The sequence below is a fragment of the Aythya ferina genome (assembly GCF_964211825.1).
Source record: "Aythya ferina genome assembly, chromosome: Z".
Lineage (NCBI taxonomy): Eukaryota > Metazoa > Chordata > Aves > Anseriformes > Anatidae > Aythya > Aythya ferina.
Window position 1 is genome coordinate 3352305 of NC_140299.1, and position 27688 is coordinate 3379992.

Genomic DNA, 27688 nt, shown 5'->3' on the forward strand with positions numbered 1-27688 from the left:
AAGGACACATTTTGCGGATCCTCCAGGGAAGGCGAGAACTAGTTTGTTCAGTAAAACCCTTTCACTTCCCATTTTAAGGCAGACAAACAGAACTCAGCCAAAAAATTAATCTGCACTGCAATGACTTCACCGTGGAAAACAATACAGAATGCGAGCTGCTCGGGCAGCTTTTGTCAATTCTCATACAGCTCCAGAAACGACAATCCCCACAAAGCAAACTGGCCTGAGCCACGAGGGATGTGCTGAGTGACTGCAGGGAAATGTCAGGCTTTACGTATGGCGTGTGCTGAAGCTCAAGGACGCTGGGTTTCTCCTGGTGATGGAGAAAAAGGGCTCGGGGAGGACGTTGCCTCTCATCTTCCCACATCTGCACCAGACTCTGTGATGCTGTTCTCTTGCTGGTGATGTGCGTGAAACAAAATCTCTGGTGTCCATGTTCATGGCAACAACCTGGCCCCCAAATTCCCATTTCTAAGCTTCACAGAAGCCAAGAACTCAATGGGGCTGAAAAGCGAACTGACTTCTGTTATCTGTCTGGCTATGTAGAACACGTGGATAAATGGCTCTCACCACCTGCACCATGGAGAGCCTCCCCGTGTGACAAAAGCCATCAGAAATAAACCACACTACCCTGTCCGGCTGGAAACATAATGGATTTTATATTCTCATTCCTGCTTCCATATTAGTGGAGGCAATAGATGGGAGTTTAGGGGTTCCCCAAACGCAGCTCAGCGTGGCACCACCTCTTGTGGCCTGCAGGACCCGGGCACGGCTCCACTGCTGGTCTACACCTCTCTTTCAAATGTCAGGTTTCAGCTTGCCAGCTCTTTTAGGCCACTGTGGTTCTTGTGGGGAAAATCTGCGTGCAGCAGGATCCCAGTGGCCAAGTGCTCTGCTCAGCCTGCAGGGACCACCAGGAGGACAAGGGGACGCGCTCGGAGGAAATACCACGAGGAGGCTGCTCAGACAAACAAACAAAAAAACATCCCAAACAAGATGATATTGTTTAAATAATACACTCTATTTTATTTTGTCTTAAAATAGTTTAACCTTTATGCTACAGACTTGTTTCAAAAAACAGAAGGTCTCATCTTGCACCAAAAATATATATATTTATATATATATATAACACTCTGTTTTATTATTATTTTTTCTCCAAAGACCATTAAATACAAGATGGAAAATGAGAACTAAATAACGAGTGTCGAGAAGAATCAAACTTTTTTTTTTTTTTTAACTAGAGTCACACGTTTTAAACATTTAACTTCTAAGCAATGATTTGTCTTCACTACAGAAGATTCCAAGTTCACACTCCAGCAATTCAGGAACTGCTAAAACCATGAAGGGCTTGAGCCAATGCACACTGAAGCTGACGGAAAGCCCCGCATCAGCTCCGGTGGGCTCTGGATCAGGCCCTAAGTGCATTGGTTCTTAGCCATACAATGGCTAACATTTCACTTTCCTGCTGAGAAGAGCAAAACCATCCAGGCACCTTTTGCTCTCTTGTAAAAAAAAAAAAATAGTAATAAAAAATAAAAACAATAAAACGAAAACACTTCCTATTTATCCAGTGATTGTGGTTTTCGGATCACTATCATTTCAAATTTGTTAGGAATAAAAGAAAATAATGTAGTGTTTTAAATAAAATAAAAAGAAAACCTGTATCAGACTACGATACATGAGTTGTTTAAACAAACACAGTGCACAATTGGAGGAAGTTTGGTTAGGACGCAGTCGCTTTTATATATACATGGAAGTCACATCATATACAAACTGAAAAACAGATAGTTTGCGATTTTAATGGAAGGACTACAAATGGGTCCCTGCAGCTTTCCTCGAAACTGATCTTTAAACGACTCGATCAAACAGCAAGAAGCAGCCACACAAAATCCAAAAGTCACCTTACAGCATGTGTGCCAGCCCACCAAAATGACGGCCGAGGTACGCGATGAAAACACGAGGAGAAAAAGATCAGCAGCCTCTGCTGATAGAGTGTCCTGATGGTGCAGGCTCTTTTTTTTTTTGTCCCTACTGCAAGGAGCGTGGGCTCCGCTCCTCCCTCCCACCCCCGAGAAAGAAACCCGTCGCTAGAAGCACCACATACACTGCCTGGTCATGCAATACACTTATCACAGCTCCACGTTTTAGAAAGCTTTAAACTGGAATAACAATCCCTTACCTAGCTGTTCTCTAAAGTGCAGTCATAACCTTTCTGCTTATTAAAGAAAAAAACTGTTGTTGACTATACCACCACTGTTTTTTGTTTTGTTTTTTTTCTTTTTACATTACGTGACAACACAGGTAACTGAATTTTGGTGGTGTTTTTTTGTTGTTGTTGTTTTCTGCTCACAGAAAAAAAAATATTGGAAGCCAAATAACTTTAAAAACGAGCCAACACAAACACGAAACACAACTTCCCATGTCCTGACTACCCCCTGTTCAGCATCACATGGCAAAAGGCTGCCAAGAGAGCTGTAGAAAATTTCCATTAGAAACATTGGAATATTTTAATTGCACAACAGATACTCAAAGTGAGTATCATCTTGTTTAAGTCTAATCTTTGGCTTTTGCCTTGCAGAAGGCTCAATATGACAGATTATGGCCAGGAACCCCCACATACGCTACAGAAACTGGAGTCCTCCGAAGCAAGCAGTTCCACTGATTTCAGTCAAGCAAATATTCCGGCAGAAAGTGTTTCCTGGATCATACCCTAAAAGCAATTCCAGAACTAGGATAAGAGACATGACCTAAAGCCAGGAAAATGGTGCAGATCTAGTTAAAGAACAGATCACAACCTCAGGCCCTGATCCTGCAACGACCTTTAGGACAGAGTTTGAAGCACTTGAATGGCCCCGAGAGTTTCAGCAAACTGTCAGAGCTTAACAATACACAGCTGCTAAAGTGCTTTGCTAGACTGGGGCTTTACACTTTTTTTTTTTTTTTTTTTTTTTTTGAGATGGTCAATGAAGCAGATAAGCAATAGAAGAAATGAGGACTAGGAGCAAATACATTTCATTTCTCTCCTTCCCCTACTTGAGGCAAGATTCAGAAATAGGTAAAAAGCTCAGATACATTTAAAAAGGAGAGGGGTGTTGGGCCTTTTTATTACTTTTCATTTCCTTGTGCTTTTTCAATAATTAGCTGCTAGAAAGTTTCTGTTACGACTATTTTGAACTGTAATAAGCTGTGGGAAATGATCAGTGAAACACAGTAGTCAAGTAGACAGAAGACTCAGCACTGAAAAGAGTGTAAACTATAAATTAAATTGAAAATAAAAGTCCTTTAATTAAAAGCTGTTCAGTGCATATGCTATGGGCCTTTTGTGTTACAGACAGTCCCTCCTGCTGGTAACGTAACCACATCAGCTTGGGTATAAATGGTCTCGGCCCAGTTTTTGGAAGTGTTGAATAACCCCAGTTCCACTGAAATCAGTGAGGACACAGCATTTCTCAAAATCACTGATGCTCACACAGCAAAACACTAACTTCTACTAACAAACCTGATATACTGATAAATTAAAAAATGTTCTGAAGTTGGAGGCAGGACAGGGTGGGAGGACAACTTTGTATGCTTTTCCTCAAATTAACACACGCAAGTTAGCTACTAGAGCTGTGCTTTAAATTTGGAGCTATTGGGTCTTTATTCTGGGAAGAATCCTCCTTTGAGAAGGCAAAGAAACCGTTTTAAATGATCTTAAAATTATACTACATTCCTATGGAAATGAAAAACTTCATGAGTTTGAATGCCATAACGCCAGGAATAGGGCTTCTGAAGCTGAAGCTGTAACAATGAACTTCTGTGCCACAAAGGGAGGAGGGATGGGGACAGAAACACAGTGACACCGCATTACAGTAGATATTTGCGTCTGGTATCCTCATCCAACGTGAGGTCTACTACTTCTGGGGGCGAAGACCAATTCTGCTGGGGAGTCACAGCTGTCCATGATTGCGTTTGCTGAGTGTTAATGTACTGAGAGCCGGCGCCGTGCTTCCAGGAAGACACGCTCTGGATCACGCCTCCCCTAGGATGCACACACCTGTAGCAAGGCAAAAAGCAAAAAGCATTAAAAGCTGCTGTTGAATTCAGGCACCAGATTCTTAGCTGCAGTGTGTTACCGCTTATGCATTTCATTAATGTGTCCCTCCCCAAAATTTCCTTGGGGCTTTTCCATTTGTAGACCCACGACACCTTAAATACCCACTGATCTGCAGGTTCGCCACGCTGAGACCAGACTTAAATTCATAATCATGGGCAGAGGTGGGGAAGGGGCTGCTGGGGTTTACATTCTTTTTAAGAACTCTTACTACCAGTGGGTGTTCCCCATAAATATGTGCATGGATCCCCAGGATCTCGAAGAGTTTTCTGCCCCATCACGTATTATGCAGAAGCATTCAGCTTCCCGCTAGCAATTTTACCCACTGGAATTTTAAAAAAGGAAAAATTGAATGCGAGACTTGATGAGACAAAGAGAAAAGACAACTTTCTATGCGAAATCAAAAAACTGTGTTGCCGTAAGGACATAATGATACCTTCATTACAATAATAAAGCCATTACACTTGATTTTTCTTCGGTCATCTTAACTAAAAATTACAAACATGCTGGGAAATGCTCCCTGCTAATGGTACAGCCCCACTTCAGCAAAACATTTAGGCTTTCAGTGATTGCAGTCAATGAGACTAAATCACATATTTAAAGATAAGCACACGCTCAAGTGCCCTGCTGAAGTGAGGTACGTGTCTACTTACTTGCACAGTACTTTTATCTATTATATTGATAACAGGTAAGTGACAAATTAAGTACAAGCTAGCAACAACTAGAAAAAAAGCATAACAGAGGACTCGGCTTGCTCTATGAAGTGATGACAAGAATTACTGGTCTTTAAGATGGTCTCTCCTTTCATAGCTGGAAACCTTAAACAAGCACTAGTAAAACGTTATACCTCGTGCTCCAAAAATTATTCTGCTCTTGTAGGCAGGAGATCTGGGGCCGCTGGGGTAACCTTTTCCTCTTTGTGAAGGCACGTGAACTGTATTTCAGGCACCCACGTTTCCTGCACTGGTCAAATATTCCTGACATTTACGTTTTACTGGCTTTAATTCAAGGCAGCACAATTTAGTTTCTCCAGAACGCCTTAGGTTATGCTCATCATGTTTGTCTCTGGTTAGAGAAAGAGTTTCATGAAATAGGATCAAAAATCTCGTTCTCTGAGCTCTAACTTGTTAGAATACAAATGTCAGATACCCTGTTTAGTTTTGGATGCAATGTTCAGAATTATTTTTATTACATTGTTGAGCTTAAAAACGCATACGTGAACTAGGTGTCTACGAAGAATTAGTAATAAGGAATTGGAACTCTAACAAATGGAGGGGATTTTTTTAAACTTTCTTTTAAGAAGAAACATTTTAAAGCTTAACTGACACAAAAGGTTTGTAGCCAAAGCAAACTAAATACAGTGCCCAGTCTCAGGGACTATGCTTCACCATTACAACACAGAGCAGCCCTCCATGCTTAGGCAAGGCTAACACTAACTTTTCTCCCTGAAGATGACAGAAAGCGATCTACGACTTATCTCATGGAAATGATGCCTTGCAAAAAAATGTGTTTATCCTCAAACAAGTCGCACAAGCAGCCAATAACAAAATGTTCAATCAAGTGTTAACTTAGGGAACATGCTTTCCAACCTGTAGCTAAAGCGATGATATCAGGTAAAGGGACAAAACAAAACAAAAAGAAAACCTAGGAAAAAATGGAAGACTTTTATACACATGCATGATTAAAAAAATAATTCTATCAGACAAAAAATAAAGAAACTGAGAAACATGACTTGGTGTCCTAAGTAAATGCCAAGTATAATTCTAATGATGAGAAATGCCACCAAATTGCTACCAATCTCAAGAACTACAAATGGGAGACAAACTCTAGAGTGTCACAACTCACACCAATCCAATGACAACATGGAGCATGGAGCACAATGAAAACAGTGTGAGCAAAAGAACGGAATCCAAACACCGTACTAACTAGGCATGCAAGAAATACTGATCAAAAACCTAAACCTTTTCCAAACGACAACCCTGTCAGAAGCCCATCAATACTTCATAACTGCAAGCCTAGACCTGCAAGAGAAATAAAACTCTAAATAGGATTTAAACAACCAAAATGTGCACATATTTTACGGAACCAGTAAGAACCACTTTTTGAGGGATGACAGAGTGGTTACATGAACAAAGGCAAGCAGAAGAAGAAGAGTGTGCTATTCATCTATCTTTGCTGAAATTATTTCGGTCCATATCTACTAAAACTAATTTTAAACAGCAACTCTGCATTTACTTAACATTTCTATTCTCATACATGGTAAACATTATTGAGGCAAACAGCATGGAAAGTGTTTGACTCAGGGACCTCATGCAGAAGGCTTGTGTGTATATAGCACTAGACAGATTAGCACACGAAATAGTAGTGGAGAACAAGTCCTCGTCACTTGGCATCAGGGTAAAGATTCTCTAAGCTCTGGGTCTGCTGGATAAATAGGCAGGCTAGCCATGAGAAGACTTCCACTATTCTAGAAGCTAAGACTAAGTTCATCTGCCTTTAGCACCTTAGAATTTTGATTTTTTTGCCCTGCATCCAAACTATCTGTAGTTTTCTACCCAGGAAACTGGGTCCTGCACATCTTCTTTCTTCCTTTCTCCCAGAAAGATGTGGTGAAGGAATGACAGAGAAAAGCTCCGCTCCTTCTCTTGCACACCCCTTTTCCTCCTCCTAGCACTCACCAGGAAGCAAACTAGTTTTAAACAGAGCTTGTGTGTACACTGTAATAACTTGGTTTTATTTCACCAAATTGACTCTCCTCACTGTATGAAAATGCTGGTCTTGCTCAGCTGATTCAAAATACCTCAAAGGAAGGAAAGACCACAGCCTAAAGAGAGAGACATCAAAATATGCCTACCAAGAATAACAGCCAAAGCACAGCTCAACTGCTATCTGTCCAAACTTTGGAGAAACTTGTGGCTTTCCTGCCCTGATCTAGTTTGGGGGTTTGAATTACCTTTTATCTTCAAATAAAACCAAGATTAATACGGATTTGACTTTTAGGCTGAAAGGGCTATCTTATTGCATTGGCCATTGAAAAGACACTACTGGTTTTACTTCTTCAACAACTGATTAATTAAATAAAACAAAAAATATTTAAATGCTTAAAGTGAATTATTCTGAAAAGAAACAAGAACCCTAATAATTATTTTGATTTATGTATTTGCATATTTATCCTGTGTACTTAAAAACAGAATTCCTAACAACGTTTCCTGACACACACAAAGTTGGTATCTCAACATTTGGTGTTGCAATATTTCATATGTCTAGCCTGCTGATGTTTGATAGCAAATCACAAGCTTAATCTAAATACATATGACATTGATAACCGTTTTGCAGGAAAACATTCTGATATCACCATGACAAGCAGAACAGAAAAAACAAGTGCTACCTTTGGGGCATCAGTCAAGGATGATAACTAGCCAAGTGAAAGTTAGCAATTTTTTTTCCTTTATTATTTTTTGCAACACAGATATTCTGATAAAATGAATGAAATATTAAAATTGAAAAAAGTAGGAAAAAGGAATTCATACCTGGCATGTTCCTGAACTCCGACAATCTCTACTTCACTATCAGAAGAGGCAATATTAATTTCTTCATTGATCTGGGCATTACCAGAACAGGTTTTGTCACTTGCAAGGACGCCTGGATCCAAATGACCTATAGAAGGGAAAAATGCAAACAAAGCCAATGTTTAACAGCTTACATGACTCAGGAATCAGCTGGAAAAGGAATTTCTAGAGCTAACCCAACAAAGATTGAACTACCAAGATCAGGAAAGGTTGTCAGATCAACTTCGCTAACTTTCAGTGCGTTATCTGATACAGGATGATCACTGGATTTATCCAATCTCCAGTTTTCACATTTATCCAAATGTGAAAAAAGACAGGAACACATTGTGTCAGGCACACTCCTCCGCTTTAGGGGTAATTGGACTTTCCAACTGTTATTTTACAATAATGCTAAGAGTTAGCCTGCACCTAAACCTCTTTGAGATAAAGCAAGATGACAATCTACTGTCAATAAATCAAACCCACTGACACTATGGGAAAGAAAGGCTACAGGATGGATCAAAACACCACACACACCCTGAGGAAATAGAAATGTTGGTGTCAATATTTTGTTCTAAACCAGGAGACAGAAGAAAACAAAACTATCAGTTTCTGGTCAGACCGCTTCACATCTGCTCTAAAATTAGTACAAATACTTGAGAAAACAAACAAACAAACAAACAAACAAAAAACCACACTTTTCTTCATAAACTTTATATATAACAATGTTGGGTTTTGTTTGTTTGTTTGTTTTTAATCACAGCTCCTCAATGGCTATCCATTTCATCACTTTGTCAAACAACAAGTCCTTTCTAAACACAAGAAGTGTGGCAGGTTTTCGGTTTCCTGCTAAGTACTGCTGCGTACTTCACCACAATTAGTGAAACTGCGTTGTGAAATATTATACTTGCACAGAAAACACAAAATAGACAAAACAATTTTTATTTTATAGACAATAAAATAATTCAATAGGTAAAAGTATAAAAATATATACTTTTATTGTCTCCTTAGCAGCAACCTGGGAGAAGCAGGGCAACCTTGAAGACGAGACTACCTGCTTCTTGGAAACAATTCACACAACTGTATTACACATGGGAAGAATCATTTGTAGAGCAGGAAAATTTGAGATTAGCCAAATGCATTATCCGTATCTAGTTTGACTGGACACTTCCTCAAAGATAGGAGGAGGAGGTTGCAATAATCATCTACAGAACTCCCAAAGCGTGCAAACTGCAGAACTGATTAAACCCCAAGGTGGACCAAGAGGACACAAAAAGAAGAAATTAACCTGAGAACAAGCATCAGGAAGACTTTCTAATTGAAAATACTCAGAAATACTTGAAATGCTCAGAAAGGGTGGAAGCAAAATAGGACAGTGACAGCACTGTATGCTCGCTGTTTCTGGACAGCAAAGGCGCTTGGTGCAGCATCAGAGCAGGGCTGGAAAGGAAAGGAAATGCATGTGCTGCAATGGGCCTGAAGGAGGAGCTTCCACCTCACAAGGCTAGAAAGATTTTAAGATGAGCTCAAACTAAATGAATAGCCCAGGCAGACTTTTCCTAATATTACAGTTCAGCTGAACAAATATCACAGACTGCCATAAAGTCCCCAAACGGGTCACGGATATTTCTTAAACAGAAGTGTCCGGGCACACAGGCAAGCTGTGCAACGTGAAACAGAGGCTCAGAGGCTTTGATTCATGTGCTAGCAATGCCAACCAGGAGCTGAAGGTGATTGCTGCCCCAGCGGGTCGCATCGCCCCGATCCCAACAGCGGAACAGCAAGGAGCTCCTTGACCACTTCCAGCTTGCTGCTACTGCTCTCGGTCTGCCTTAGTACATTAACTGCTGGGGCTAAAAAACTGACTTATGACATCCTGCAACCTCTGTAGACACAGTAATGCCCATCAGAGGGGCTTTTACAGCCCCCTAACAAGTCCCCAAGGTATAAACAAGAGCCCCAAAACAGTAGGACGTTGCCATCACTGTACATTCAGACAAAAAAAGGTACTTAGCAGTAGGGAAACCGTGATTAGCAAAGTAAATATTACAACACGTAGCTGAGTATAAATCAGGATTACGGCACACAGATTTATAGCCTCTGGCCATACGAATTTCATGCCTAATAACATGCTTACGCTTTTTTAATGTGAAGATGACGCCCAAAGGAGATGTTTTGTTTTCCCTGCATCAGCTTGCAAAACAACTCCAAATATTTGCCCATACACAAAGATGTGATAGTGTGTCCCAGTATGATTTTTCACTTAGATAAACTTTACGGTGTTATTTTCCCATGGGAACACATCTTTTAATGCATGCTAAACTAGATACTGGCTTGAGATTAATTTGGAAAACAGAATTTTCAAATCTTACATCTGCTTTCCAAACGTGCACTCTTAGGCATGGTAAGAAAAGGCTGGCACTGACAAATGTATAGTCAGAAGTGTACTAGAGGTACAAGGCTCTGGGGCAAAGTATATGCAGGGGAAAGAAAAAAAAAAAAGATTCATCCTTTCAGATGCTTTCCCAGCACGAGGAGTGAATTAGTCTGGACATGTTCACATCGGTTCAAGGATAAAGAAGTTTCTTGAAGTTATCTCAGTTTCTTTTACCTCACAGCTTCATCCTTGCAAAAGTGAGTGCCCTTGGATATAGGTAGAAGGAGGGATGACAAATTTCTACCTGCATCGCTCAACTGTACTCATAACAGGTAAGCAGAAGGAAGCTTGGTAAGAAACGTTCACTTTTTATTTCCTTACATTCCTTTCTTTCTACTAAAGTACCAAATCATTAGTGCTATGTAATAAAGTTAATTTCAGCTGTTCTAATATTTATATATATTTTTTTAATCACTTAATAGAGGAGTAGGCTTGCTAGCCTACTATCCTGCAAACAACAGCAGTGAGCTTGGAAAGCGCAGGCAAGCTTCAAAAAAGCTGGAACATCATCCGGCCACAGAGCACAGCAAAGATAACACAACAGAGGTTCTCACATTGACATAACAGAAACGTCTGCTATATAGTAATGGAACAGCTTCTTCAAAATCTGCCACGTACTTGTATTTCTTTAAGCCTGATAGACACAGAAAAGTAGCTGCGACCTACTGGTATTTAAAAACTGACTAACACAAAAAACTCTGCTCCACCAAGAGAAGCAAGACTCCATGTCTTATGCAGCTAAAAAACTTAACTATATATCAAAAATGAGTGGCAAGGAAGATAATATATTGCCACTTGAGGATACTTGATGAAGTCGATAGGAAATACTCCCCATTAGCTCCCTGCTTATATGGCTCTCCCCCAAGACACAGCAACATCTCGTCTAATTGCTCAACTCTTTTGCTAGCGAAGCGTTGCAAGCACCAAGTGAAGCTGAGCAGTTTTTATGAAGCCTCCCACAGTATTCCTGCTCTTGCTTTCTTGTAGGAAATTTCTTTTCAGTCTCTTGATGCGAAGCCCCCTTACCAGCACTTTTTCACCCTTCATCTATTTGATGTCAGTATGTCCAGTTTTCTGGGGTATGTTAAAAAATGAAGGTGGCATATGGGAATAATTAATGCGTATGTTTTAAGGAAATAAAAAGAGAGAAAAAATAAGACATACATAGACATAGACAATTACAATAATTAAAATAAGATTATGATTGGTTACTAACTAGTGGCATGGGTCATCATAATCAATCATTAAGTAATAAGTTTAGCTCGCTCTCACTAGAGAGAAGGAAAAAAGGAAAAAAAAAAAAAAAAAAGACCTTTTTTCCAAGAAGTAATTAGAGGGGAAGGAAGAAAAATAATTAAGAAAATTAGTTTCAAAAAAACACATTGCAGGAACCTTTGCCAATTTTTACCAGTTGTATGTTGGAATAAATGCCAGACATTTTCAATAAACTCCTATACTGCTTTATTGCATAATCCGTACAAGGTGCTTTTAAAGCCATATAAATTACAAAGATACCGAAAAGACAGAAGGCAGAGACAGTGGCCAAGATGCTGGAATGAATGAACACCAGAGGAAGGGAACTTCAACAGACCTGTATCAGCGCTCAGCTCCTCTATCAGCCCCCTGGTTCTCCAGGTAGATCCCGAGTCTTGATTTCCTAAAGAATTATTGTGCTCTTGAACTACTGCAGCCGCCAACAGATTGTCCACATTTACCACTTCTGGGTCCGAATTTGTGTCAGATATATCATAATGAGCTACAACTGGAGGTCCATCTGCAGAAGGAGAGAAAGGCAGCAGCTGTCAGAAATCGGCATACACCTTTTAAAGGCACCTTTAAAATACATATAAATTGTTTAAGGATTAATGCAATCTCCTAGCAAAGCTCTTAAAGAACTGTAAATTGTACCAATTATTGCACTTCAGTTAATGAACATAGTCTGAGATTACAGAGACATTTTAACCTTTGTATACACAGAAAACACAGATGTGAGGAAAACAGCGTTATGAATGTGCCAGTTATTTGGGTATTATCTTTCACGTTAACACACAACAGCTCCAGTATCTGACAATGTTACATTTACAGTCCTAAAAGGATAAAACCTTCAGTTTAAAAGAAGAAATAATATACTACGGAACATAAAATTTGGCAAGACATTTAACTAGAGAGTTTTACAAAACTCAAGTGACAGCTCACATTACTTTAGGGTTGGTTGAGTAAAGCTAACTTTCTGATATAACTGATCCAGTTACAACAATTTAACATCAGCTGAGCTTCCTTACGTAACAGCTGTCTGTCAGGGACAGGGAGGATTTTTCAAAACTGCAATGTATTTTTTTGTTTGTTTGTTTGTTTTTTATATATTTGTTAAGATCAAGAACAATGAGGAATGAAACTATAGCATGCAGCGATAAATATGGTTTTTTGTTTGTTTGTTTTTATGATCACCATATGCACCTTTTGCCACCAAAGTGAAGGGGGAAATAAGCAGAGAATTGCTTGCATGATTCTGAAATCTTACTGAGGAAAAACAAAAAGATATTTTTGGTCCATCTCATTAGGGCAGAATATTTCCTTTTCGAGCAATGAAAACCTCCTATGATTAGGAAGCATACTAGAAACAGAAGAGGCTCAAAGAAACCTCAAATTCAAGACAAGGATTGATGTGGAAGCAAAGAGAGAACAGCTAGACATCATAATGCTGAAAGGATGTGCATTTTGATTCAAATACCTTGTCTCAGCTAGCAAATACAGCTTATCAATTCAGAGTGGGTGAAAGTGTTTGGAGTTCCTCAAGTGCCAGAATGAAAACTTGGTTTGGGCTAAGACTTCAGCCACAGAAACTGGTACAAAATGGAAAAATGGCCAAAGCTCAGCTGCTTCCCTCGTGTAACTGCACAGCTCCAAAGGAGTGCTGGCAGCTGAACATCTGAGGGGCTTTTTCATAACATTATCAGTCATATGGGACACTAATGACGTGTTCAGAAAGACAGGACCTTCAGAGTTACTGAATGAAGATTTTTTTTAAATTCACAAAGAACAAAAAGAAAAAAGTTTCAGGAAAGATCAGTCTCATTGGGAAGTAACCAATGTCTACTGTTGAAGACAAAGAATGCAATGAACTAAAAGTTCCAGCTCTAGGTCCCTGAAAAGCTGCATCTACTCAGGTTTGCTTTTGTAACTCGGTCCCTGACACATAATTCAACACAATACCCTAAGAAATGCCTGTTCTGTGATTAGCAACATGCTTCATTAAAGAGTGACCATATTGCTTAAGTTGTACTAAAGATCAGTTTTGCAACGAGGTATGAAGAAATTCACAAAATATTTGAGATCAGACCTGCCTCCAAAACAACAGTTTCATAAAACAATGTTATATTACAAACTTAAAACAGACCCGACAAAAATAAATGAGTAGTTAAATGCCAATGTATTAAAGACCAAACTGTTCACAACATGAAACACTGATGATTATGACTAGAAAAGAAATCCCGATAATTAACTGAAAGGCAATCTTTTGCTTTTGAAAAGGCGATTGCAAAATAATGGCATTCCAAGTTCAAAATTAAGCTGGCTGATGTTCGGTTAATTGTTTGTGCAAGCTGATGACTTAATTACATGCAGAAGTTACAAGTGGACTGAATCACGAGAGGAATGTTTTCTTTCAGTCTTATCATCAGAGTTCAGCGTGAACATATATAATGTGATCTATAAAAATAAACGGTTGAGTGCAGAAGATACGAGGGTCAAGTACAATATTGACTATTTGACCATTTTTACAAAAGGTTATCTAAAATTTCAGGAGCTGTGTACTGTTCCTTCAGGGCTTTGTTTCTTTCGCTTCTTGCTAAGGTCTCCAAAAGAAGCAGGGAAATTTGATTTAGATAGACGTGTCTACACAAGTAAAATTGTATTTGGACAGAAGGCACCAATAGTCTCAAGTCAAAATTGTACCACTCCTACATGTATAATCATGCAAAAATGTATAATAAATGTATATACATGCAGAGTGATATTCTCATCACCTACCCATAGAAATAACTTGTGTGAAAGTCTTCATCAGTAGGAAATACAAGCATAAACTTGTTATCTGTAGCTCCACTCTTGTATCTTCCACACTTCCAAACAGCACACCTTATAACTTAGCTTAAATTTAGTATACATCAAACAGACAAAAATATTTTCAATATAATTTACATACTGTAATTATATTTGTCAGCGTAACAGCCACCAATTTAAAGATCTGGAGAAAACAAGCTGCCTGTTTACAAACCAAGCACAGCAGAGGTCTCTTTGTGCTTTTCTCAGCCTTGCCTTTCAAAGCCAGATTTGGAGAGGGAAGGGCCCTGGTGCCAGGGTTACCCACACCTATCACCAGTACGCGGCCGAGGTAACAAGCCTGGGACTCCCAGCATGAATAAAAGAAGGAACAAGCAAGAAATGCTTGTGTGTGTTTAAAAAATAAATGAAACAGTCCCAGATGACAACCGGATGAAAGTTGCAGTGGACGTATTATCAAAAAAAAATCCTCTAAAACAGCTCCGGTGCCCAAAGCCCGCTTCGTTTTTGGCAGCAGGTGGTTGGGGCAGGAGGGGTTAACCCTGGCCATCTGACGGCGTGATGCAAAGGGACTGCGGGGTGCTGAGGAATAAGGACAGCCGGCTTCGGCTAGGAAATAGGGACCAAAAAGGGCTTTCAGGTTGGAAAGGACCAACCAAAGCCACAGCCACAACTCACATCGTGTTGTCTTTGCGATAGGGCTGCTCCTCACAGTAGCTGGCTGCAAAGGGACTTCGAAGGAGACAGCAAAATGAAATCATGCCAGGATCACGATCTAACGTGGCACAATTAGGAGGTTCCCTACTCAGTAATTTAAACAATGCCTTTAGGAAAAATCGCTTCTTCTGAGCACCCAAGGAAGCTGGAAGCCTTACATTTCACTGGTGATAAGCTTTAATTTATTACTAAAGCACTAAGTGCTTGAAAAAGACAAGGCTGAAAGTTAATAAGTACCAGCAGCAAAATACAGCTGTTGACATTTAATGTTAACAGGGGGAGGGAAAGACTGCAAGGATTTATTTATTTATTTATTTATTAAGAATTTGGAGGCAGAGGTCATGACAGGGACAAAACTTTCAAGCATCTCCCTCGATTTACAGAGCCCACCAAGGCTAAATCCGCTCAGGACACGTGAATTAAAAGCCACATGCACAGAAATCCAGCTCTACACATAACAAGTTTAGTTTGCAACGCAGCAAATTCAGTCGCCTCCTACTTGCTAGCCACTGCCATGCTTTCCACAGAGCCACGTCTCCTTTCATCCCCCAGCTCACGAGAAGGGCAGCACGAGCAAAAAAGGGGGAGCCGAGCGTAAAAACCCAGCGGTGGGTTAAGAAAGCAGCGCCCCTGGGAGAAGCGGCGTTGGCTACCTTTGTGCTGAAGCAGCTGCCTAGCAATGCTCAGCGTACCGGGGTCACTTTGCAGCGTGAAACAAAGGGCAAGCTAGCACGACCTGAATGGGGATTTACTCCTCCGAGTCATTCAGCTCTCTTAAATTTAGGCATGGAGGCCCAGCTCGCTGCCCAAATGTCCTCCCTTTGCAGCCAGAGAGGGGGATTTTGGGGGACGGCCTCCCCAGCGTGCAGGGCTTGGTCTGGCATCAGCAGAGCACCCAAATCCAGCACCAAAACTGCCTGGCAAGACCAGCTCCAGCCCTGAGGACAGGACTTACTCAGAGTACTTTATGTGCTTAAATTCCCTCCAAGTAAAGAAAAAAGGCTGGAGGCTTCAGAGGGCTGCAGTCACCCCACAGCTGAAAGCCCAGTTCTGGTGGTTGGGGCTGCCTGCTGGAGCCAGCGGTGTCTGGAGCCTCCTTTAGGTGTGAGCAGCACCACAAGCTCTCAGACGTGCACAATAACAGCAGCAGCAGTAATTGCAGCGCTTTGTTCTGAACAAAGCTCTCCATTAGTGATCTCAGCGAGGTGGTTGTTCACCTCCCCTTGCCCGTGGGGGAAACTGAGGCACGCAGAGATGTGCGGCTCGCTCAGGGCTAACAAGCTAGGGAGCCGAGCTGGGCTGAAAACAACGCTCCCCTCAAATTACCGAGCTATTTTTGACTGGGAAATTATGGGGGAGTTTAAAAATAGTGCTCGGGAATGTATTCTTGAAACGTGCAGAAGCTGAAAAGGCAACACGCCGAGGCACCCAGGTAGTCGCAAGCCTAAAGAGCCACGGCCTCACCTCTGGGTCTTCTTCAGGAATAAAGGCATTGCTCTGTTTTACGCCCACCCCAGTACCTTGAATTAAATTATTGATTTTATGTAGCAAGAGAGAATACTGAGATAGATATTTTAAAAGAATAAAAAGACCCGAGAACACCTTTCATCTACACCTCGCACAAATTTGAGGGATAACTATACTGACTTCAAGATTAAGCAAAACATAGCATGGACTTTAATAACCCCATCAATTAAAAGCTCAGATAATCACTATGGCAATCAAGGCAAACAAATTTTGGGTGCCAAAAACTAAGATCCAGAGGATTGCATCCCAAATGACTTGCTGAAATAGCTTTGTAGTAGACAAACCAGTAACTTCCACCTAAACAGGATGGCTTCGTATATAAGAGTACAGGCTGAAGCAACCACTTTTTTTTTTTTTTTTTTTAATTTATTTTAGATAAACAATACAAACCTGGTATTATTTAAGACATGATCCAGAGCTACAGCAAAAGCAGGCTCGGTTCAGATGGCATAAAGGATCTGAACTCTAAAGCAGTTCCCAAAGGAGGGTGTGGGGCAGGAGACCTTTGCCTTTTTTTTTTTTTTTTTTTTAAATGTTGTTTAGCAACATGAAACACTTCATTACTATTTATGTTTATTTATTTATTCCAGGTTACAGTAGTTACATTTCAAAATTTACAGGGTTAGGCAAAGAATACATGGTAAATACAATAAAAAACAATAGTAGTGTAACAACATTCTCCCTAAAATCATAAAGTGAACAAAAAAATGATGAATCCATTTTCCTCACAGTTTCCTTCATTTCACACAATAAAGCTTTTTTTTTTTTTTTTTCTTTTAAACTATCATAATGAAATAATGAAAACCAACATGATCAAATGAGTATCTGTTCTCAGACTGGATCATTTATAATATATCACACCAGAAGAGATCTCAAAAATTCAAGTCTTGCTGATCAACATTCATTCTTTCAGGCTTTTTGATGGCCAGATGGAAAGTATCTTGGATTTGTTTTACCGAATTACACTGAGAGACGCAATAAAGGTATTCTCAATGTGTGTTAAGCAAAGGCGCACGGAGCATGGTTGTGCACTGAGAACAGGAGGAAATGCACGATGTCTGTCGCACAACAGGACTCATTGTCACTGGTGCTACTTAATGACTGCTTAATTGTGGAAGCAGACCTATTAGCCAGCTCTCTTCCCTACTTTTACTGGGGAGACGTTTATCAGGAGGGATTTGAAAGCATCACACAGAGCTACAACCACAAACTCTCCTGTGGAGGCACAACTTACTTTAGCAAAAGGCAGGCAAGTGCAGGCAGGCTCACCCTGCCAGGAGCATCACGTTTTTGGAGCACGGTCTGCATCCTCCCACGGCGAGCTGCTGCGGCCCGATGAGATACCAAACTTCTGATGGTCCGGGCTAACCCCTGCCCATCAGTCTGAGATGTAACAGAGCGCTCAAAATCGGTCTTAATTTAATCTTGTTCTCCGTGTGCCTTTGCTTTGCTGATCCAGCACCATGAGATTAATAAGATTTGTGAGAAAAAGCGTTTTCTAGCTGCATGTTTTGCGAAGTACTGTCCATCTTCATCAACCAGCCTGAGTATTTAGCGTCTACAGTACTAATTGCACAGCGCGTTTGTTCTAATGCTTCCAAACACAGCTGCAGTGGTCACAGTGCAGACCTTGATCATTTCAAAAAAACAAACAGCAGCTCAGGGAGCCCCATTTACACACTTTTATCAGGCAAAGAGTCCCCTTAAAGTAGTCTCTGACCAAAACCTGCAGCAAGTTCCTTTGCTAATGAGGAGAAATGCCAGCCCCATTGAAATTAGTAGAGGTTTTCTACTGGTTTTAATAGGGCTGGGATTTAATTTCTAATGCCCTTAAAGACACAGGATAGCACTTAAAGACATTTACAGTATGTGATACAGAAAGAAACAAAATACATTAACAAGAAAACGCCGTGATAATATAAATACGTTTCGACTGGCAAAATAAATGCCCAACCTCATTCCAGCACATTTAAGACCGGTCCTCCAGTCTTAACTTTAGCAGCTCTGACAAAATAACCAAACAATCCTGCACGAACACTAAGACACCGTGAACTTAAAAAAATAATAACACAAACAGATGCATATTTCTACCTGAATTATTTTGTCCTAATGCTGTTAGAAATAACAATAAAGATTGGTATACCTGAAATGCCTAGGATTTTTTTTTTTTTTGCCTTTTTTCCCCCTGCTCAGTTACTTTTCCAATAGACTGTTTTAAGGCTCACTGCCTTGACTTGAATTTGTTTTATTCTGTGTGCTAATTAAAAAAAATTACCTTTTTTCCTAAACAAGCCCTGAAAATTCACTTACTTTGATAGAAACATGTAAAGAAAAGCCCCCGACCCTCAGCTAAACCGACGTGTGTGCCAAACCTGGGGACTGCCTGTACCTCTCAAACCCTTCTCAAGGGGGGAAGGAGCACGAGTGCTCAGCCCCCAGGACCTCCAGGGGCTTCTGCACTGGATCCCACCCTAGGAGCAGATCCTGTAATGTTTCATTCACCGAATTGGCAGTTTGACATTTCGTGACATTTCAATTAGTCCCTTTTATAAAGGCTCGTTTGCACTCATATAAAAACATTAATGAAGTAGCTGTGTTTCGCCTCCTACTAGATCCTGACTCTGCAGTCGATGGAAGGGGTGTTCAATTACTCCCATGCAGAAATGTTTGCCGCATTGAGAACATAATTCAATATTAAAAATGGCAACGTAGAAACCTGAATAGGCCAGTTGGGTTTACATTGGCACCGTTTACACTGGAGTTATCCTGGTCTACGCCAGCTGATCTGACCTGACGCATCTACCCTTCCGAAAACATAAGACCACATGTAATTATCTACTTAAGAAACTAGAATGTGTCTTTAATCCTTTCTGAAGTATAAATCTTAAGAAAATTATACAAACTCCAAATCATCATTTGTGATTCTCCATACCTGTGCAAAAAGTCCTACTGATTCTCCTCTATGTGTTAAACTCAGTGGTTTTAAAGCAATTTTTTGAGATGTGAGCAAAAACATACATTAAAAAAAAAAATCTATCTCCAGGTTGAAAAGCAAAAGTGTTTCCTCCTGACACACTTAAATAAGGCTGGACTACTTTAATGCAATACTGAATTGATGAGATTAAAATTTATGTTAAAATTTCAGCTGAAGAAATTCTAACTCCCTGAAAGTTTTTAGTCAAAGCCCTTTGAAAACAGACTTAAAATGGAAATCTGGGCAAACTCAACTGTAGTCAGATACTACAGCAAAAATATTTCCATTTTTCCAGAAAACGAAAACCTCTGAAGTTACCTATCAGGAGCCTGGAAGTTTCCAAAATCATTTACAGCCATTGGTCTTGCACAGGTATCCTCAACGCTAGGCAGCTTTCATAGGGAAAATGAGTTCCAATTACATCTGAGATGAACCATCCCCTCAGCCTTCGGGATGCCTTTCAATAAGTTGACCCTAGTATTATTACATCTTTAATTGTCTGCTTGTTCTTTCACATTTGTAATTGTTTTCATTAAAAAAAATAAAATAAAATAATAATGGATAAAAGTGTTGGAGAATTTTTATTTTTTGTCTACAGTATTCAAATGCAAATTACTTGTTAATACACTAAGTTATTTCAATTCTGCTTTGTTTTTGTTATTGTTTTGTTTTTAAAGAAAAAAAGATTACCTAACCAAGACATTGAAGGTAGGCAGAAATTTCACTGGCTACATCCCCAAAGTTATTATCTATTTATGAGCTCAGTACATAAAAGTCAGTTTAGAAGTCTGAGAGAAAAATAAGCTCAACTGATCCCCTTACACAATTTGTTTTGAAATACCTAATTGCTCCATACCTAGTGCTTTATAAAAAAAGGCTAAGAGCATGCTTACAGACATACTGAGTTAAGTGATGCCTACACATTAAAAGAAACCAGTCACTGCAAAAAGCTGCTTCTGCATGCATGGGAAGGCTTTGTAAGGTTGTCATGCTTTAAAATATGCTGCTCTTATCATCATAAAGGTATATATATCAAATCTATGAACAACAGGAGGATTTTTTTTTCATATCAGCAAATTATCTTCCCTGAATGACCTTAAATTTTAAGCAGATACGTTTATTAAATTGCAATTAAATGTAACTCATTTAAAGTTTACCTACAGTTAAGTTAAAAATGCACACAAATTCAGATGAGGGAGTCTTCTCGTAAGTTCATATCAAAATCTTTGTATCAAAATTAAGCATGAAGTTGGTATGTTCTGTATAGATTTCATTCCAGTTCTTAAAAATTATCTCCTGCATAGTCTTTCAAACACTTACGTTGAAAATAACGTAGCTCTCTAACTTTTCTATTTAATGAAGGCATCACAAATTTAAAAAAAAAAAAAAAAAAGAGTCTGAGCCAAGAACAACGTTAAAACACCAGTGACAGTATTATACCAAGAATAAAAAGCATTTCTTGAATTCTGGTTACAGGTTTGATCTGAAAGCCACAAACTGATGAAAAATCTCCCACTGACTTCAGGAAGGAAGAAGTTAGACCTACAGAAGATACAGTGGTTACTTCCAATGGAAAGAAAAGGAATTTGGCTAAAATAATTAGAAAAAAACAGAAGTGACCGATATTTAAAAGACAAAATAGCAGAGCAAAAAGAGACCTGTAGTGTTCTCTTTACTTAAACTATGCCTATGCAAAGAATTTCAATTTCCATTATTAAAATTTTGATTTGCATTAGAAACTTTTAACACGTTCTAGCTGATGAGAAGTATACATTTTTGGTAGCTATGGAGAAGTTACTTCACATGAAGAAAGGCCTTACTGGAGAGGTGAACAAAAATCCCTGTGTGTAGTAGTAATAGTAAGAATTAAATAGAGGTTTCTAATATATATTTTAAATTAATTCTACTTTAAACATCACAGTTTCAAGCCTGCCTATTCAGGATAACTATCAGTATAAAAAAATCCACGCAATAGCAAGTTATTGTATTATTTAAATGAAACTAGTGCTCTGGCATTCCCAGTCACAAGTAAATAATGATTTCAGCAGCATTCCAGCATGGTTCAGAAGAAGCTCCTGCTGTCTGACCCAGAGCAGCAAACCATTCCTCCCGACCACCACAGTGCTTGCTCATCTGCTTGCCAAACCTTTCTTTGAATTCCTGTGCCAAGAACCAATCCATCCAGCAACGGCTGCTTATCTTAGGACTGACACCACTATTTTTATCCCAGCACGAAGGATGCAGTTTGATCGTATATACACAGGGAAGCAGCAGTGCTTTGTATGCACCGGTCATGCATGCACACACATGTCCTTTTGGGTGATTCATCTCGCCTAACTTCAGCCAGAAGTTATCTCACCTAAACTATTTAGAAGGGGAGTGCAGACAACTGATGGAAGAGAAAGACGCCGCCAGGAGATATCCTCTACAGGTGCTTCTCTTTCCAGAGATCTGCAGAACAGCAAACTAGACGCCTAAAATTAGAGGAGATGATTTCCACCCAAGCTGAACACATATATATATATATATGTATACATGTGCTTATTTGTGCACACAGCGTCAGACAGCTGCTTCCATAAATATGTCATATGCAAGACAGCAGTGACATTAATAAAAACTCTGGACAGAAAATGAACTACTAAATGGGAGACAAAAAAAAAAAATCAGTTGTGCATACTGGTTATATATAGCTAAAGCTTTAGGGCAAGCTCATTTGTTACTTCTACCTAAAAAGGAAGAAGAAAAACTAATGTGTGCCATGTTCAAGCTGCAGAAATTGGGAACAAACAGAGAGTTAAGGAAAAGTTATGGGTCTGTATCTTGTCTGGTTCTCTAGGGTGCATCTTTAAATATAAAACTTATTTCCTTATATAAATGTTCTAACATGCAAAGAGAGCATTTGAATGAGCAGTCTAAATGCTCCTGTGGTAACAAACATAGCTCTATTCCTTCTGGGGTGTTTAAACAAGGATTCTAAGTTATATTTTCCCAAGTTGGGTGATGAAAGCCTACGGTGTTTCCCACTCCCCCCCTCCCTTTACAGGTGTTTTATGTGTGTGCTGGCACATGCACATGGGTGTAAATTTATTTTTCTTTTTAAACTACATATATATATATTCTCTATAAATTAAAAAAGATACCATGGTATTCAAACCCAGAAGAGAAAAACGAAACAAATATATATGAAGAGAAAAGCAAACCTTGTTTTTAGCATAATCCAAAGTAACATCAAGATTGCAAAGATAGGAGATAAATATATATATATATTTAAGTTTATGATTGATTCAGATCAGGCTCTGCAATATTCCCATTCTCTGGAAAGATAGCTGGAAAATTGTTATTAAAAGTCGCTGGAAACTCTAACGTAGCATCAACACTTTGATAGCCCATGTAAGAATTAAACGACTGCTGTGGAAGTACTTGGCTATCAGGCATCTGTATGAATGCCCCTGACTGCGTGGTAGGGGGGACTCTTTGGCCAACTAGTTGCATTTTAGGATCCCTGGGCTCCAGTTGTTGCTTGCTTTCTTCATCCGTGTCAAGACGGGTTAGCTTTTCTATCCACATGCGAAATTTCTCCTCTGTCTGCCTCTGCATCTCGGCAAAGCAGTTCATGGCCTCTTCCAGGACATTGCCTATGCAGTTCCTATCCCATACGGTGCCCCTGTCAAGCAATCCTGGAATTTCCCTGGTCGCTCCTCCAGATCCCCCAGCACGACTGAAGCCAGCTTTAAAGACATTGAGGCCATTTGATAAGACATCATTAAGCAATAACATAATATTGTTTATTAAGGCATGTTAACTCAGGAAAATAAAACTTTTCTAATTGTGTCCCTTGGATATGACATCGGGGAGGAATTAGCAAATATTGAATCAACCAACAGTATTAATGTTGAAATAAACAACATTTTACACGCACTGAAGTTATCATAAATTTTGGCTTCAAAATTATTTTTATTCTAGAATTCTCAGACAACTCTGTCACAAAGGTCTCGTTTGTTTTATAAATCAAATTAGCCCAATTCCCTTACAATTTCAGTTCTGAATTCGACTGAAGGAATCCGAAACATCATGCAACAAGAGGTTTACTTCTGTTAAGCTGTGGTCCAAGATGCCACTGTTTAAATGATAAACCTGAACAATTATATGCATTTTGCTTAGCTAGATTAACCCTTTTATCATGGACATACACAAAACCGTACACAAATAACAGAGATAAAAGCTGAAGCAGTGACTGCAGCATCTAGAGCAGCCAAGCCCAGATCTTACCGCTCTTGGTTTAACTTTGGGAAAAAATAGTGAACACCGATGAAGAGAATACACGACACAAACACACAGACACGAGCACAGAAAGACACACAGACACTGTGCTAGTACACGAGGTGAAAGCAGCTTTTGTCAGGTCTGACAGCAGAACCCAGCTCCATCAGAGGAACAGCCCACAGGCTGCATCGGGTCAGCGTGATGATGCCGATGCCAGCAGCTCACCTCGCACCGGCTACAAGCGTGCCCTTAATTCACCTGCAGAGCCAGCGGCTGGCCGTGCGGCATTTCTCACGAAACTCCTCCTAGCCAGTGCTAAAAACAGGCTGGGCATAGCTGGAAGGAGGATTTTCTCCTTCCATCCATCAAAAGGATGGTTAACGTGACTTTGGGATGTTCAGGAAGAGCTTCAGCAGCAAGAATGCAAGGCCATCCTCATTATTTTACTCTGCTTATTACCAAGAGAAGGCAGCGGTATCTCTATTTTTAAGTTTAAAGTTCACTCGGGAATCCTCTAGGAAGCAACAAAGCCCCAAGAAGGTGAGGCTTTGCACCTGTCTGATAAGCAATAACCAATGCGTGCATGCTGGCCTAACGCAGGAACGTCACCTAAAGGTGGTCCACAAGGAGACAAGCACCACGTTAACTACACAAAGCAGCTATATAAACTGACAACTTAGTACATAAATACGAAACTCGCAGGATCCTCTAGCTTAAGAATAATAGAAAATATCTTACGAGGGAGAGAAATCATTGCACAACCTAAGCATACTCGCTAATAAAAGCTTAAGGCACTAACTCTTTATTGGGATTCCACTGAGCGTACGAAATTACAGTATCACTTGAGCAATACATTCATTTTAGGAGCTATTTAAATGAGGTATACATAAGACCTTCAGTAACAGCTAAACAAAGCCTGGGGTTACTCTCTTTTTACTTTTCAGCAGTAGCAAGGCTTCCAGTTGAGGGGCAAAGACTTTCTATTAAAAACCCTGCTTCTGAAGTCTTCTCTCTCAGACATGCTGGAAATTCATCATTCAGGTCCACTGCCCAAAAATAAATCACTTTATAGTAACTACCTTTCGTCTCTTTTGATAGCATTTAACTAAAAATAATTAAGTAAAATGGTACCTTTTTCCTAAAATGTGGCTCCTTTTGAATATTCAATATCTTTTTCCCCCCTGAAAAAAGTATTATTTCTGTTCACATACTCCTAGTGTTGAACAGCTGATACGTTTGTATTTACTCTTCTTTAGTCAGGGAACTTATCCCAAGACAAAAGGACTAAGCAGCAGCCTGACTTCCACAGATTTAACAGCTGACACCTTTAAGTAACGCTGACTAAGTTTTAACTGCAATTTAAATTAAAACCACTGCTGACAGTGATATGTGAGATACAATATAGGCAGGCTTTTAAAGTTAAGAATGAATTAGCACAGTCAAAGCTGACAAAACTGTTTTGTAAACTAAAAGAGACTATGTACTGAAATATACATTACCCTGTAATGTCATTTTTTTTTAAAAGGCATCATTTATAGCATACCTACAATTTACAGCAGCAGCAAACCAATCTGCTTCAAAGGCTTCCCCTGCAGTTCTACTTATAACATACCCTACTTGGTTGTCATTTACTGGTGGCCTTTGGTGTTTAAAAAAAGTAAGTCTAAAAATGCATTTCTATTAATACTAAAAAGCTAGCGTTTATCAAATTGGTCCCCTTGCTAACTGCAAGCTTGCAGCTCTAGTTTTAGAAGTCAGCCAAGACGCTATCACCTGCAGAACAGCACCTATGGAACTCCTGTTGTCTCTTTATGGGATCTGTTAATTAACTACCCAAATAATGACCACGTCCAAAGTCATTTAATTTAGGAAAACAGACAACATAACAGTTTAGAAGTCATGCTGCATCTTCACTGCAATCAGCACTGGTGGACAATACCTAGCCATTTTCCTATCCTGCCCTTCCAAAGGAGGAACTGACTCCAAATCACTCCGATTTTTCCCTATGCTTATCATTCTTCCAACAAAATTCACCCCTTGCAAGATGCTTCAGTCTAGCTCTGTGCACTAACCTTTGGAGGAAGTAAACTGGCTCAGAGTCCCTCACGCACACTGTGCTCCTCTCTTCAGATTTCTGTGTATTAAAAATCCTTTTTTCTTTTTCAAACAAATGAGCTGCAACATCTTTTTTAAGATCAGTACTTCGAACTACAGATTTTTGAAAGCCTAGAACGTGAGTCATCCCTATTTCAATTCAGACCTCTTCTTGAGTTGTAGGAAGCACAACAGTGGTGAAAGGACCATCTTTTCATATTATATTTAAATTTTTTAAAAACCCTTTCCTTCTTCCAAAGAAATAAACGTTGATTTCCAGACTTGCTCTCATGCCAATATCATTTAGAGTTAACTTGCATGATCAAATCTGAAAGCATTTAAAGGGAAACCTTTCAATAGCAGCAAGTCTAGAAGAATTTATTTTAGGACTTGAAGATCATCCTCCTATGCCCAAAGCAAATGCTATCTAGTTTTTGTTATAGCATGGTAAAACCCTACTGCCAACAGAGAGGCTCAATCATTAATATGTAAAAAAATTATTCCTCACCTGCAGTAATTCAAAAATCATGGCATTAAACGAAATAGAGCCCAAACTGCTTGAGTCAGTGAGAAAATTCTCACTAGCATCCACGAGGTTTAGGCTAACCCTGTATTTTCAGATTTCCAGCAATGCTTTGCTACCCTGTATTATCTTCTAACAACTCATTCCTCCCCAAAATTTTGAGGAAGCTTAGAGCACAAAGCTAAGTGCACTAAAACAGCTGTCCGTTCAGGAAAACAACCTAAACCACTCTGCCCATCCCAACAGGAGGGCCCATGAACCTGTCACTGCAGGGGGGGTGCTGGGAGCCCCCAGCCCACAGCTCTGCAGTGCCTGCAAAGCCTGCAACAAGTGCAGGAGGCGTTTTTGGCCGCCCTTGTCCCATCTCTGCAGGGGATAGTTTTCCCTCGGACTAGCAGACTGCTGCCCACAAACCAACGTCGTTTCTGTTTAAAGGAAAACTGCAATCTGGCAGGTACACGTTGTGCCTAGTCACAGAAGGACAGCTCAAAAGTTTTGCTGTCTTAAATGTAATTTGGTGCCAGGTGCGTGATAACAGCCTCCAAATAAATAAAGGTCACTGTTCTCCAAGGTGGGTTTTGCACTCCCATGTCTTGCAACCCAGGTAAAATCAGGCTTTGGTTTAATAATCATGAAATCGACAGGTTCTTCCATCAGCCACAATGGGACCTTTTCACTGCACACCTCTCATGGCGAGACCTGGAGCTCAAATACTGAGAAGCCAATTGACACGGAAAAGTACCCTGGTGTGCCTTCAGATCTCAGCACTGCAAGTCAGAAGTCTGGGCAGATCTGAAAATACCAGGTGGTACCTTTCTGGGTCACAAGGTACTTTATAATTTTATAAAAAAAAATGAAAGCAGTGTACCCTGAGGGATTTTGCACTGAGGGTGGGTGGGTTGTTTTGGGAGTAGAGGGGCTGAGCTGTCCCAAAACTCAATGAAAGAAAGTTTTCTTACACAGGACAGGCTTTACATTAGGTCTTATTGCCCAGCAAAGCGTAAATAGAGTAAGTAAAAAGGCACAGAACTATGAAAGCTAGAGGTCTGGCTAGCTACTAAAATGGTAAAAATAATTTTAGAGTCTCTATTAAAATTTTACTGCACAATAATTATAGGAGGATTATGCCTTTCCCAGACTTTCCAATAATAAACATTAACTTCCTTTGTGCAACCTGCTTCCTAGCAGTATGTGGGAAAAGTGCCAGTTCTCCTGGTGGCAGGATCGCTCACCATAACCAAGCCAGTTAGAACAGTGATCATTATTTGTAAAATCTGATACAAATATTTTAAATAACTCTATTCTAGCAAACATTAATTCGGAAACTTAATATTAATTATTGCAGTTTTCCTTTTGGTCTTCTTGCCTTATGTAAGCTTAAACTTATCTCCAAAAAAGCTTCTAGCACAGAAGGCAAAAAGTCATGTAACCCAGTAAAAATTGGCAAGCCAAA

General features: G+C 39.7%; 1 protein-coding gene across 3 annotated transcripts in view; it reads right to left on the reverse strand.

Moving 5' to 3' along the window:
- Nucleotides 1-1000: 1000 nt before the first annotated feature.
- ARK2N (arkadia (RNF111) N-terminal like PKA signaling regulator 2N) overlaps nt 1001-27688 on the reverse strand; it is a 43104-nt gene continuing 16416 nt past the window's right edge. For 2 of the 3 annotated variants that reach the window (XM_084503735.1, XM_084503736.1), the window contains exons 3-5: nt 11670-11852; nt 7624-7750; nt 1001-4036 (exon numbers count right to left, since the gene is read on the reverse strand). In XM_084503735.1, coding sequence (XP_084359861.1) covers nt 3847-4036; nt 7624-7750; nt 11670-11852 — 500 coding nt within the window. In that variant the 3' untranslated portion in view covers nt 1001-3846. Of the gene's footprint in view, nt 4037-7623; nt 7751-11669; nt 11853-16941; nt 23084-27688 lie in introns of those variants that run through there. The other variant, XM_084503737.1, reaches the window with a different exon arrangement.